The sequence below is a fragment of the Ambystoma mexicanum genome, chromosome 9, assembly GCF_040938575.1.
Source record: "Ambystoma mexicanum isolate Mex_15411 chromosome 9, UKY_AmexF1_1, whole genome shotgun sequence".
In the NCBI taxonomy this organism is placed as follows: domain Eukaryota; kingdom Metazoa; phylum Chordata; class Amphibia; order Caudata; family Ambystomatidae; genus Ambystoma; species Ambystoma mexicanum.
This window is the reverse complement of record NC_090931.1, coordinates 743,139,698-743,152,551: the sequence shown is the minus strand read 5'-3', so window position 1 is coordinate 743,152,551 and position 12,854 is coordinate 743,139,698. Positions and strand designations below refer to the sequence as shown.

General features: G+C 46.9%; 1 protein-coding gene across 3 annotated transcripts in view; it reads left to right on the top strand.

Moving 5' to 3' along the window:
• Nucleotides 1-12,854, top strand: part of HIBCH (3-hydroxyisobutyryl-CoA hydrolase) — a 1,493,921-nt gene that overhangs the window by 1,078,823 nt on the left and 402,244 nt on the right. For all 3 annotated transcript variants that reach the window (XM_069615663.1, XM_069615664.1, XM_069615665.1), the window contains one exon: nt 11,061-11,206. In XM_069615663.1, the coding sequence (XP_069471764.1) occupies nt 11,061-11,206 (146 nt within the window). The remainder of the gene's footprint in view (nt 1-11,060; nt 11,207-12,854) is intronic.

Genomic DNA, 12,854 nt, shown 5'->3' with positions numbered 1-12,854 from the left:
GCGTCAGCACACGTATGCGGTTTCATTGGACCAAAGGCCCTTAGCGCGTAAGCGCTTCTGTGACGTGACTCGCGCGGGGGTTTCCCTCGTGACGTGGGCATAGTGGTTCAGCGCGCGTGAAAAACTGCACGTCCGCGTGTGAATGTGTGTAATCCGAGGAAAGGGCCTACGCGCGTAAGTGCGTCAGCACACGTATGCGGTTTCATTGGACCAAAGGCCCTTAGCGCGTAAGCGGTTCTATGACGTGACACGCGCGGGCGTTTCCATCAATACGGGGGCATGTTCATCGTACACGTCCAAAAACTGCACGTCAGAGTGTCAGCTCGTGTAATTGGAGGGAAGGGCCTTAGCGTGTACACGTGTAAGTGACGCTGTACGTGTGGGCCGCTTTAAAAGGTACGGGTAGGACCCCATTTGCTTGTACGTGCTTTTCGTGGAGAGCGAGTGGGTGAATTCTGTACTTCTTGTCGGTTCACACGCGATTACTTCACAGCGTTTCAAGTTCGTACTCCCTGTTACCTTTGACAGCGTTCATTTTTTTTGTTTGGGCCTGTTTCCTCAAACAGTGTTCACTTCTTCTTTTGTCCTGTCTCCTCAGACAGCGTACAAATCTTCTTTTGGCGTGGGTGTTGCCAACGCACACACGCGCGTTTTTTTCACATTCTTTTTCCAGGCAGACGGTGAGTCGCGCATGCATTTTCCAACTGTGCTTGACCCGTGTACCACGTACCCCTTTAGAGGTCATTGTAGGCTGCGTGTAACACGAGTACGCTTATTTTTGAGTTTCTGGGTGCCACAGCGTAGTGCGGGTTCATTTTGCCACGCACGTGGTCTACGAGGGGTTGCGTGCACGTTACTTTTTTTTGTTTTCGGGGTGCCTGTGCGTATCGTGACCCGTCATCTTCCCCCAGGGGTCACAGACAGCCTTGCTAGAGCACTAGGGTACAAATTCCATATAGTACCCTACCTCTTTCACCCCCAGTTGCCCAGGACAATTGTTTACTGCAACTCCCATGCGCGCAACAACATCAGTGCCATGGTTGGGAGGCGACCAAGCGATAAGGGAGGCAAAGGTGCCCGACCTCCAAAAGGTGGGCGTGGTGGGCGCGATGGGGGACGTGGCCAGGATTTGCAGGGTGCCCCTAGACCCCCATGTGTGGACGACCAATCGGGGACACCCATGCTCACCCCCCCCCCATGGTTGAGGGAAATGTGGCTGACACCATCCCAGCTCAGCCCTTGTTGGACCAGCCCATTGTGTCACCTGACCCGGCACAGGATGACTCCCAGGCTGACTTCCAGGTCAGCAAGCCGGTGCAAGTTGGTGTCACCAGGCCACGTGGATCTGGGGCAGCAATGTCATCTGCTGCCCCAAGTAGGCAGGGTGGGGAGGCTGCAGGGGCAGCTGCAGCTCTATCCACCCCAGCTCTGAGTCTCCCAGCCGGGACAGTGTCGGTCCTGGTCCATCAAACTGACGTTGCCCCTGCCAACATCACACTTCAGCCAATGCCTGCACCAAGACCTATGGTCATTGTGCCTTCTCACACTCCCAGTACCCAGTCCACCTGCACTTCTGCCCCTACTGACCAGAGCGGCGCAAGCCACTCAGGCTCTGCTCCACCTTTGAAAAAGAGGAAGAAGGGTGCTCTGGCACTACAAGCTGAGACCCCAGACACGGCTAGACAGTCCGGCACGTCAGAGAAGCCTAGCTTTAATGACCCCAAACTTGATGCACTTGTGACCTATGTGTCGGCACATAGCCACGAAATGGTGGTGACTGCAGGGTGCAAGACAACACCTGGTCAACGTAGGGCACACTGGCAGACCATCGCGAACCGCATAAGTGCCCTTGGATTTGTGAGGCGCACAGCTGATGATTGCTACAAGCGGTGGAATTACCTGAAACGCAGAGCAAAGAACAAGCTAGCCTCAAATCATGCCGCTACTCTGGTGACTGGCAGTGGGTCTCCACCAGAGGACAACAAACTCACTGAACATGAGTCTGTTGCTGGGACCTTCGTCACAGAGGAACAGATCCAATGCGTGGGAGAGCTATCTGATTACGAGGCATTGTCCAGTGAGTGCCCATGCATTTGTGTAATCCATGTGTATGTTGTTTGGGTGACGGGTTCTGATTGAGTGCCAGGTGAGGGTGTGTACTCCTGAGTGTTATGGGTCACCCATGTGCTTCCTCCAATACTTTCATGTGCCTTTGATTTGGGTATGACAGCATCCCTTCTGCCCACAGTAGCCAATTAGCCCCACATTACTGCTGTTGCACGTGAACTTCATCTTGCAACAACATTATTCTTATTTTTTTCTGTGTTCATTCAGGCTGATTGTTTAGATTATCCCATTTTTCATATACTTTTTTCATCCCTAATGCCACATATGTGACATGCTTCTGTCATTGTTTAAACCCCACATTGTGCCACTTTAGTTACCTTGTTATGTGAGTGTTTAAACCATTCAGGGCGAGGGAGTATTGGCATGCTGAAATTTATTTTTGGGGCCTGTTTGCATGTGGAACATGATAGTTGTTTCCTGTCATGTTTAAGTGACCAACCATTGATGTGTACATCTGCCTACAATCGCTGTCTAATTGTACACTGGATGTGTTGCAGCATGCGACACATGCATATTTTGCAACACCATTCTGCATTAATCTTCTCATCATGTCCATGTGACATGGATGTGTGACAGTACTCATTCACTGACATATCGCTGTAGTTGTCTAATTTACCATGGCTATGCTACATGAGATCTGTGTGCTGGCATGTGTCATGTATGTGTATTGGACATGCCACTCACAGGCTGATGTGTGATGCCAGTGCCACACGACATGCTGCAAATGTGTTGCTTTTCCATCTTGGTGTCCTCATTGTCTGCTTTTTTGACTCCCCTTCAGAATCATTGACAGTGCATGCATGCCAGGGTTATAGTCATGTGGGACATGTGTTAACCATGTACAGGATCTCTGTCTTGTCAGGCCTACGTGTGTGCTATGGTGCTCATGCCTGTTTCCATTTCTTGTGTTTCATGTTTTTGCAGGTGACGACGCACTTGATGCTGGTGAGGTTCAGGAGATGGTGCAGACACAGGAGGATTCTCAGCCACGACCAGGCACCAGTGGGGGACGTGGTGTGGTGGTGGGTGAAAACACTTTGGTACTGCAGACCATACTGTCGAGGGCTGCCTCTGGGTGCAGCTCCCCAGACCTCTATTCAGGTGCTGAGTCGGATGATGAGACTTAAGTGCTGTCGCAGGTCAGTGCTTCTGGCAGGGATTCTGTTCTATCCAAGCCACCTGGACCAGGGGTAGAACCCTCTATAGGGATGTCAGTGTTGGTAGGTCCGCCTTTGGCGGTTACGGATGCAGGGTCACACTCGACAGCATCTGAGCCTGTTCCTGGGCCAGCAGATCAGAGGGGGAATGCAGTCTTGCAGCCTCAGACAGTGCCAGCACACCAAGCTGCAGATCGCCTTGCCCCAAACAGGTGTGGTGCCCGCCGACGCGGTGGGCGTGCGCCACCAGGCAATACTGTATAGGAAAACTCCTTGCACGGTATGGCAACCCAACAGGCAGCATCAGTAGAAATGATGGCTCAGGCAATGGAGAGGGTGGCCACTTCCATTATCCCCCCTGAAAGGCAGATGGAGCAACAACAGCAGGCAACAGACTCCATTTGCCAATCACACAGGGAAGACATGTTGGCGTCCAACAGGGACCGACGGGCGGCACTGGAGACTCTGCGCAAATCCATATCAATAGAGTCACAGGGCCACAGGGAAGCCCTGAGGGTGGAACTCCATAACCTCAGGCAGAGTCTGCTTGAACTTAAGGCTTCCCAAAATGTTAGGGTGGAACAACAGCTGGAGCAGCTCACACGTTCGCTCTCAGCTGAGCTGCAGGCAACACGTGAGGAGAACTGGGCATCCCGCGGGGCCATGAGTGCAGAAGTGCGGGCAACGCGTGACATGCTGCATGGGGATCTCCGCACTTTAATCCTCCAGAATCAGACCTTCCAGACCCACATGCTTGCTGCCATGGAGGACCATACCAGGGCTTTGCGTGGGCTGCCTCCCATAGTGCCACCACCTCCTGATGCAGCAGCAGAGGGTGAAGAGAGCGACAGCAGTTCTCCCACAATGGCATAGCCGTGCAGGCCATGAGCCCATGGAGGTATTTTTTTTCCGCAACATCCACGCAGGTGGGTGTTGGTCTGCACCCTATCCTCGAACCTCCTGGATGGCCCCCCCACCTAGCCCTCAAATGGCCATTTTTGATTTTTTTTTTTTTACAGTGTGTTGCCTTGTGTGGCTCTCGTGGGCATCCACTGTATCCCGGCTGGGCACATGCAGGCTTGTCCTGAGTTTGGGTTAGATGCTTGGGTTTGTGACACACACACTCCTCCTGCTTCCCGTTTCCATGGGCTTGCAAAGGGTGTGACCAAGTGACAGTGACTTACATAGTGACATTGGGCTCCCATGAGCTGTGTGGGCAGTCTGTAGTCAATACTGTGTGTACATCCCTAGTGGGTATTGTTGTTGTATTGTACACTGCATGGTGTATTGATATGTGCTTGTGCATCCATGTCTTCCTCCTAATTTGCAGGTTCCTTCCTCATGTCTTCACAAGGCCGTCTCCTTTGCAAATGGAGTTCATGTTGTATGCAGTACACTGACACATTTGCGTGGCAGCAACACTCTACATTTGGAAGGGGTCGATGTGCTGGCTTATTCAGGTTGTAAGACTACCACTACTTTGACTTAGTACTGTCATGTTTTTGCAATGTTTCATGGTGTGTTGCTGTATTGTGTTGGTGGTAAGTATTTGTTCATGTGTGCTGTTTGTTATTGATTACTGGGAGCATATTGTCTGTGGGCAGTTTCCATTTGGGACAGTGTACTTTGTGACACTTGTGTCAGGTCTTGTGCATTGCTTTGTTTGCTTTCAAATTGCATGACATGCCATGGTGTGTTGGGTGGCGGAGCTGGGGAGGGGTTGGGTGACATGGCGCTATTTTCATGTTGTATTTTGCAAGGGGGTAGTCATTCATGCAGCATAAATGTGTGTTTTTTTTGTGGCACAGCATTGGTTGTCTTTCGGCAGGTAGGGATGCACACAATGTAACAATTCCAGGTGACCAATCTCAGGCTGGTATGGTTGACAGTTGACTGTCCCTTATCTTATCATCATTGATTGTCAGCTGGTATGTGCCAGGACTGTGTGCACTCCACAGGGGTGTGATTTTAGGTGAAGTAATTAGCCACCAGCTGTGTACGGGCTGCCTCACCACATGCCCTTTCCCCTCCCATGCGCAGAGGCCGTGCTTGTGGTTGGGGATGTTGGGGCACCACCATGTCCACGGTCAGGCCCCGGCGTGTTGCAACGTTGTGCAGGACACATGCTGCTACTGTGATCCTGCACACTACTGGGGGCGCGTATAGCAGCTGCCCACCAGAGTGGTCAAGGGAGCGAAAGCGTGACTTGAGCACTCCAAATGTGCGCTCCACTATGCCCCGGGTTGCAATATGGGCTGTGTTGTATCTTACCTCGGGTGGTGTGGTGGGGTTTCGAATTGGCGTCATCATGTGGGTGCTCAGTGGGTAGGCACTGTCCCCTGGGGAGGTGATGATGGGTATCATTAGTGGGGTTATGACATTACTCAGTATCTGACATGCATGCATGTGCAGGGGCATTTATACTCACCAAGCAGCCATGTATCGCCATGTCGCCCAGCTTCTAGGTTTAGGGTTGACATTCTGTAAATGAAACTGTCATGGGTGGACCCTGGATAATTGGCATATACTGAGGTGATGATTCCCTTGGCATCACATACTACCTACAGGTTGATGGAATGCAAGTGCTTGCGGTTTCTGTAGATGTGCTCAGTTGCCCTCGGAGGACATAGAGCCACATGGGTGCAGTCAATGGCACCTAGCACTTTGGGGAAGTGTGCCACCCCGTAAAAATCCTGGACGACAGCCTGCCTTTCTGCAGGTGTTCTGGGCAGGTATTTGTTCCTGCGGACTGATGGGCGTGCAGTCATTGAGCACCTTTTCCAAGGGGCTCAGTGCTTGGTAGCACAGGGTGAGTGATGTGAGGTCATCCTCCCACTCACTCACCAGGTCGAGTATTATGTGAGGTGGAAACCTGTACCTCCCATACACCTGGTCATCAGGCATCCCAAAAAGGCTGGTTCTGGGAGTAAAAATTCTGGGCCTGACTATCCTCCTCCTCCTCCTGCGGTATCCCACGACCACTGCTGCGAGGAACGGTATATTCATCTTAGCGTCTGAGCTTGTTTGTTGTTTGCGTGCACTTTTATGCTGCGCGGGTCCATGTACGCCTGCTTCCTGCTGGTGTATGTGTTTCCGGATTAGCGTGTCTTTTTTGACGCACGCGTTAGCCCCGTTCGTTTCCATGAATACGTGTTGTAGGCGCGCGTGTGGGCGTTCCGCGCATTTGCCTCCTGTACTTCCCCGTGACGCCCACATTTTCACGCGTTGTTCCCTATTCCGTGTGTTACGCCCCGTGTTACGCCTACTTTTGTTGTGTGCGGTTCTCTATGTGCGCTTTCGCTGTGCGTGTAGTGCACGCTGTTTGAAGACGTGTGCGCCAGCGTGTGCCACGCAGGATTTTAGCGCACATCCATGGATTTACACGTGCACAGACTTCCATGAATCGCTGTGCGCGGGTTTCGCTGCGATTTTCGCACTTGCGCTGCGATTCGCACGCTTGCGCAGGAATTTTCAGCACACATTAATTCCATGAATCAGCCTTTTATTATTTGCTGAGCCTCTTCTTGGTGTTCTATATCTGTATGTGCATTTTGTATGCGATAAGTGCTACTCTATGTACAACAACAAAATATGAATTTATTTTTGTATTTTTCCCCTATCCTTTCATTTCCTTACCTAATGCTGCTTCTTTTGTTGTTTTTAAATTTCGAGATGTTTCTTACTTTTCTGTCAGGTTACGGCATAGACACTTTTAAAAAAGTTACATCTTTTCAACAGAAATCTAAGTCTAATGTGATCAGAATTATGTCATGCCTTCTTTGCCAGCTAACTATAGCTCAGGAAAGCCTTCCACCCCAAAATCTTTAGGGCGAGGATCATGAAAGTTACAGATGCATTTGCTTAGGAGGCTGCGGGTGGGCTTCAAATGATCAGCTTTGTATAGAAAAGGTTGGAGATGAAGAAGGCCTTGTGGCCTGTCTTTCCACTCAGTCAACATTTTCAGAGATAGTTTGTTGTATTTAATTTAATTTATAAAACACTTTATGCCAAACCACTTAAGAAGATGAAACAACGGTACAAATCAGATGCAAATAATACAACTGATACAATTAGGAGGACAGAAGATTTATTTTATTTATTTTTGTATTTGTAAAGCGCCTAACAGCCAAGAGGCATCAAGGTGCTGTTTCAAGAAGGTGTCTTAGTTACATGAACTGAGAGACAATGCATAGGTTACAGGTAGCATGTGCCTTACAAGGTAGAAGATAGTCTTTAGGGCAAGAGTGGAACTGAGGGTAGAGAGTGAAGAGAAAGAGGGAGCGCGTTCTGGTGCATAGGGGCGAGTAAAGAAAATGACCGAAACTCTGATGGAGTTGCAGTGGAGACGAGGAACGGAGAGATGGAAAGGGGACTGAGAACAGAGGGGAGTAAAAAGAATGAAGAGATAGAGAGGGGAGCCAGGTGATAAGAGAGTAAAAGACAAGACTGAGAAAGTTGAAGAGCAACCGAGATTCAACAGAAAGCCTGCAAAGTGACTCTAAAGCCAGAGAAACAGAATAAGCAGAGGATAGGGAGAAAAGAAGACTTTGGATGAGTTGTAAACAGAACAAAGGGGAATCATGTGAGTTGAAAGAAGACCAAGGAGAAGACTAGACCAATAAAACAAGCAAGAGAAAATAAGTGATGAAACAAGAGTCTTTGTAGCGTGAAAAGAATGGGTGGTGAGCCTTCTGAATATTAAAACGATGAGGATTGACGCATAGCAGAGATATGAGAGGGGAAAGCAGGTGAGGAATCAATGATGACACCAAGGTTACGGGTAGGCACAGAGGTAGGGAGAGAAACATGAGGAAATTAAATGGAGGAGGGAGGGAGAAGCATAGGAACAGTAGTATCTGGAAACAAGAGAACCTCAGTCTTAGATGTCTGATGATATTCTCCATCTTAACCCCTCCAAGACTGAATAGTTAGAATAAAAGAGTAATAGAGTAATGGATCGATTGGGTAAAGGAAGAGAAAGAAGGAAAAAGCTCTAGTTCATCTAGCAACGGTAAGAATGATGCTGAAAATGCCGTAATTCAAAGGCCCAAGGCCTCAATAAAACCATTTGATAGTAGAAAATAGTCCCACTAAAAAACAGTGCGGGCTGACCTAAAAATCAAATTTTGCTTATGATCTGGAAACATGTTTAGATACCATCAAGCTACATACCTCTATCTAAGAACTCACAAAATGTACTGTTATAATATCATCAGCTAGCTCCAAGGCAAGAATATATATCCTACCTTACCACTCAATTTGAAGTACACATGCCAGGATTGAGTGCTGATGTTTGTTTTCTAACTCTTAGCTGGTAGAAGTTATGCATTTGGTAAGAAAGATCAATTGAATGTATGCATCATTATTTTAATTCCTTTTTCTGATTTTCACTATGCACTTACGACTCTCGTCAACCAACATTATCCTTTGACCAACATTTTACACACCTTCCTGCCTTCGTCCTCAGCTCTGTATCACCTCTGAGATCCAGACACTCAAAAAAGAACATGTGCCATGACCTATGACGCTTGGCCAGATCCTACATCCCCACCCCACTCTTAGACTTAAAATCTTCCCTTGCTAAACTGAAATCTGCTGAAACGTTCCACTTCACAAACCTAATCTCCTCCCATCACAATCACCCAACAAATATTTGAATCTACCCTCCAAGCTTTGCTCACACCATCCAAGCAAATATACATTGCCACCTCCCTGCTGTGCTGATGACTTTGCTAACTACGTTTCCTCTAGCAGCTCTACATTTTTAACCCTCCTCTCTCTCCCTTATTCGCTGCTACTACTATCCACCACTACTTCTTCCTGTGACTTCTACTCTCTACTGCTCCTCTACCTCTCCTACTGAATTAACTCCAAACTATTGCAGAGCCATCCATCTTCCACTCCTATCAATCTGTTTGATCCTTAAACTGTCAAACACTTGGTCCCAATCACCTTCCCTCATCTTGCAGAGCGCTTTAACCTTTCTCGCCCCAGTGGGCTCTTCCCTGCCTCCTCCAAATCTGCAACTGTCCTACCCCTTTTGAAAAACTCTGCTTCTGCCACAAATGTCCCAGCGAGCTAACACCCAGTTTCCCTCCTAACTCATTATTAAGGCTTACAGTTTTCTGTTTTTACTGATTTTTACACTTAAATACAGACGGAAATCAATCTGCTTTCTGTCTGTATTTATTTATAAAAAATGGAAAAAATAGAAAAACAGGTCTTTCTTTCTGGTTCTCTATGATTTCACTCATACATCGTAGACCAATCACATTGCAATTTGTCAGCATGGAGGGTGTAAAAGTTGCATACAAATAGCATTAAAGTTCTTCAAATTGCTGACTGCATATATTTTAAGGCAGCAGCAGTCACATGAGCAACCGTTTGTTGTTATGGAAAAAATGGAGCACGCATTTTTTTCCTATATGTCTGCATGTGTGAAATGCTGAAAAATACTGGTTGCGATTAATCTTTTTATATGACCAAAAATAAATGTGTATACATTTAGAAAAAAAGGCCAAAAAATAAATATGGATAAATACAGAAAACGGCAGAAAAATGAATACCATAAAACTGGAAGCCTTACTCATTATTCAAAGGTCTTTGAGCAGGTGGATTCCCTTCAATCTGGCTTCCTTTGTAAACACTCCAATCACTGCATGTCTTCAACTTTCTCTCTGATGCTCACCACTCCAAACTCTCTCTGTCGCTTTCAACACAGTCAACAACTCCTCCCTCTTTCTAACACTCTACGACCTTTGGTTTCTCAAATCTGCTCTCACATAGGCTTGAAGGTCGCTGCATTAACATTTTCTGGAACTTGCAAACTTATGACCACACCTCTCTCCCTGTTTGCGTCCCCCAAAGATCAGGCCTTGAAGCTCTGCACTTCACTCTATATACCTCTCTCCTAGGAAGACTTATCTTGTCTCGTCCTTTGGCTTTCACTATTACCTCTTTGCTGACAACACTGAAATATGTTTCTCCTTTTCCTCCTTCACCCCAGGCATTTCAGAATGCATTATCAACGTACACATCTGTCACATGATTGCTCTCCACTTTCTCATGCTGAATTCTTCTAAAACTAAAGGCATCTTTCTGCTGGTTTCCAACACCATACTTACCCTCCCCTCTCCTATCTCATTCCTGCCTGAACTTCTTGATCCTTCGGCCAACGCTAGCAACCAAGGGGTCCTATTTGAGAGTGACCTCCAACTTCAAAACTTCTTGACTGCTGCCACCTCTGGTGCTTGTATTAACCATCTCAACATTTGGAAAATGCATCAATTTCTTACTCCCCACTCTACAAAAACTCTAATCTCTAAGCTCAGCAAATTTGACTACTACTCGTGCCTACTTCTTGGAATTTTTCTCTACTCATTCCTCCCTCTAGACTAAGTCCTCAACTTCACTACCCACAGTATCTACAGCCTATGCAGTTTATACCTGCGTACACCATGCTGGTTGGCTCTCCATGCACAGCTCCTGTTTCAAGTTCCTTCTCTTAATCTACAAATCTATCAATGGCCTGCTCCTTTTTTGCACTCACCCTCTTTGTCCCAAGTCCCCCCCAATGCCACTTCACACTGTCCTTCTCTCTATCTTTCTCTCTCTCTCTCTCTCTCTCTCTCTCTCTCTCCCTCTCTCTCTCCCTCTCTCTCTCCCTCTCTCTATCTCTCTCTCTTTCTCTCTTTCTAATTTTTGTTGATTTTATGTCATTTCTCAGTATTGTTGAACAGCTCAAGTGTGTTCTCATTCAGTAACTTTTTAATTCAGGTTTATTTCCCGATGTGGGCGGTGGCTACTTTTTGCCAAGGCTTTCAGGAAGGATTGGCTTTTACCTTGCACTTACAGGATTCCGATTGAAAGGACGTGATGTGCAAAAAGCTGGAGTCGCGACCCACTTTGTGGAATCTGAAAAGGTATCTATAAACCTTTGCTTTTCATGAAAATAATATACTACTGACTGCCATGGCAGAAATGAGAACTCGGATTTGACTTGTGCTCCCACAACTTACAGCATGGATAAACACACCCACTCCCACATTTATTAATGTATTTGTCAGTCAAATTTGTTTTACTTTTTTTAAAGTTACTTTTAATACCTATCAAAAGATAAGAAATGTAGTAAAACCAACATTGCTGGAACCTTAACTCATCCTTTTGTTTAGGATTGTTGTTCATGTGTTAATAGAGTTTTGTTTGCATATTGCTGGTGCTGTGTTATGTGCAGTGGTCGAAGTGTACGAAAAGTAGTAGTGGAGCTATGTTCGCTGCTGGTCTGCCCCGCTCTCCACAAACCCCATCGCTGCGCCCCCTCCCACACACAATCCAAACCCCCGAACAAACACACTTGTTCTTTAACGGAATGTTCAGTGCAGTGCACTGAAGTGCAAGCTTCAACTTTTTCCTACACTTTTATTTTAAAACTAAACCATTCCAGAACGGTTTCTTTTTAAAATAAAAGTAAAGGAAAAGTAAAACTTAAAAATAAAAAGTATAGGAGCACCGCTCCCGCCCACTTCGACCTCTGGGTGTGTGTGTGTTTGTTTGTTTGCAATTAGCATGTGAAATGTAATTATTCTTTGGTGTGAAATGTATGAAGATGATAATAAGAGTGTATGATTTTGTGTGGTTTTATTTTTTAGTGTACGAGTCAGTGCTTATTTTTTGTTATTTTTCCTAGTGTGTGTGGGTGTATATATATATATATATATATATAACAGTACAGGAGGGGAGGGGCACACTTTTGTGCCCTGTTTAACATACCTTTCAAACATTGGTCTTCTCCAAACGTTTTCAGTGCTCATCACATCATCAGGGAGGCAGGCTCAGCTTGCAGTCAGTGCAGGCGTTTTAAATCTGTGTCAATTTTGCTGCAAGGACTTCTTGTAGCTGTAGTTTTCAGGTGACAGGGAATTCGCCCACCCCCAATCACCCACAGTGGAGGGGGAGGGAGGGGCACTCCAAAGCTAGGCACCCTGGTCCTGCACTCTATTGGAGTCTGAAGCTTCCACCTTCCCGAATCCCATATAGATAACAGTACCCATGCCTGACATTAGAGTGCCACCTCCCCACTCCCAACGAGGGCTAACATTGAAATATTGGGGTTAGTTGGATCCTGGCTGGCTCTAAACTACAGACACCAGAATTCCATGCTGCAATATACTGGTACTTACCAGAGGGAATCAACCCTTCACACCTGAATCCAGTCAGCCTCCCTGAAGATGGCTGAGGCATGAAAGCACGCTAGAAGGAGAACATCACTGGACTGTTGAGCTGATTGCAGCTAGGAGAAAGAGTCGTGCCCCTGCCCCCCTCTTTTGTTTGCATTACATGGTCTGCTGTAAAAGTTTTTGGGCGGCTTATAACCTAGACGCTGTTCGACAAATACTCACCAAACTTTGCAAAAAGAGTATATGGCCATCTCCGAATGATTTTTAAAGTTTGGTGAGGTTTTGTCAAGGGGGTAAAGTTATAAGGGGGGGGTCCAAAAACTTTTGAACTCCAGATAGACATACATTCAAAAAAATGTTGCTCACACCTACAGCCCAAACCACTTGACAGATT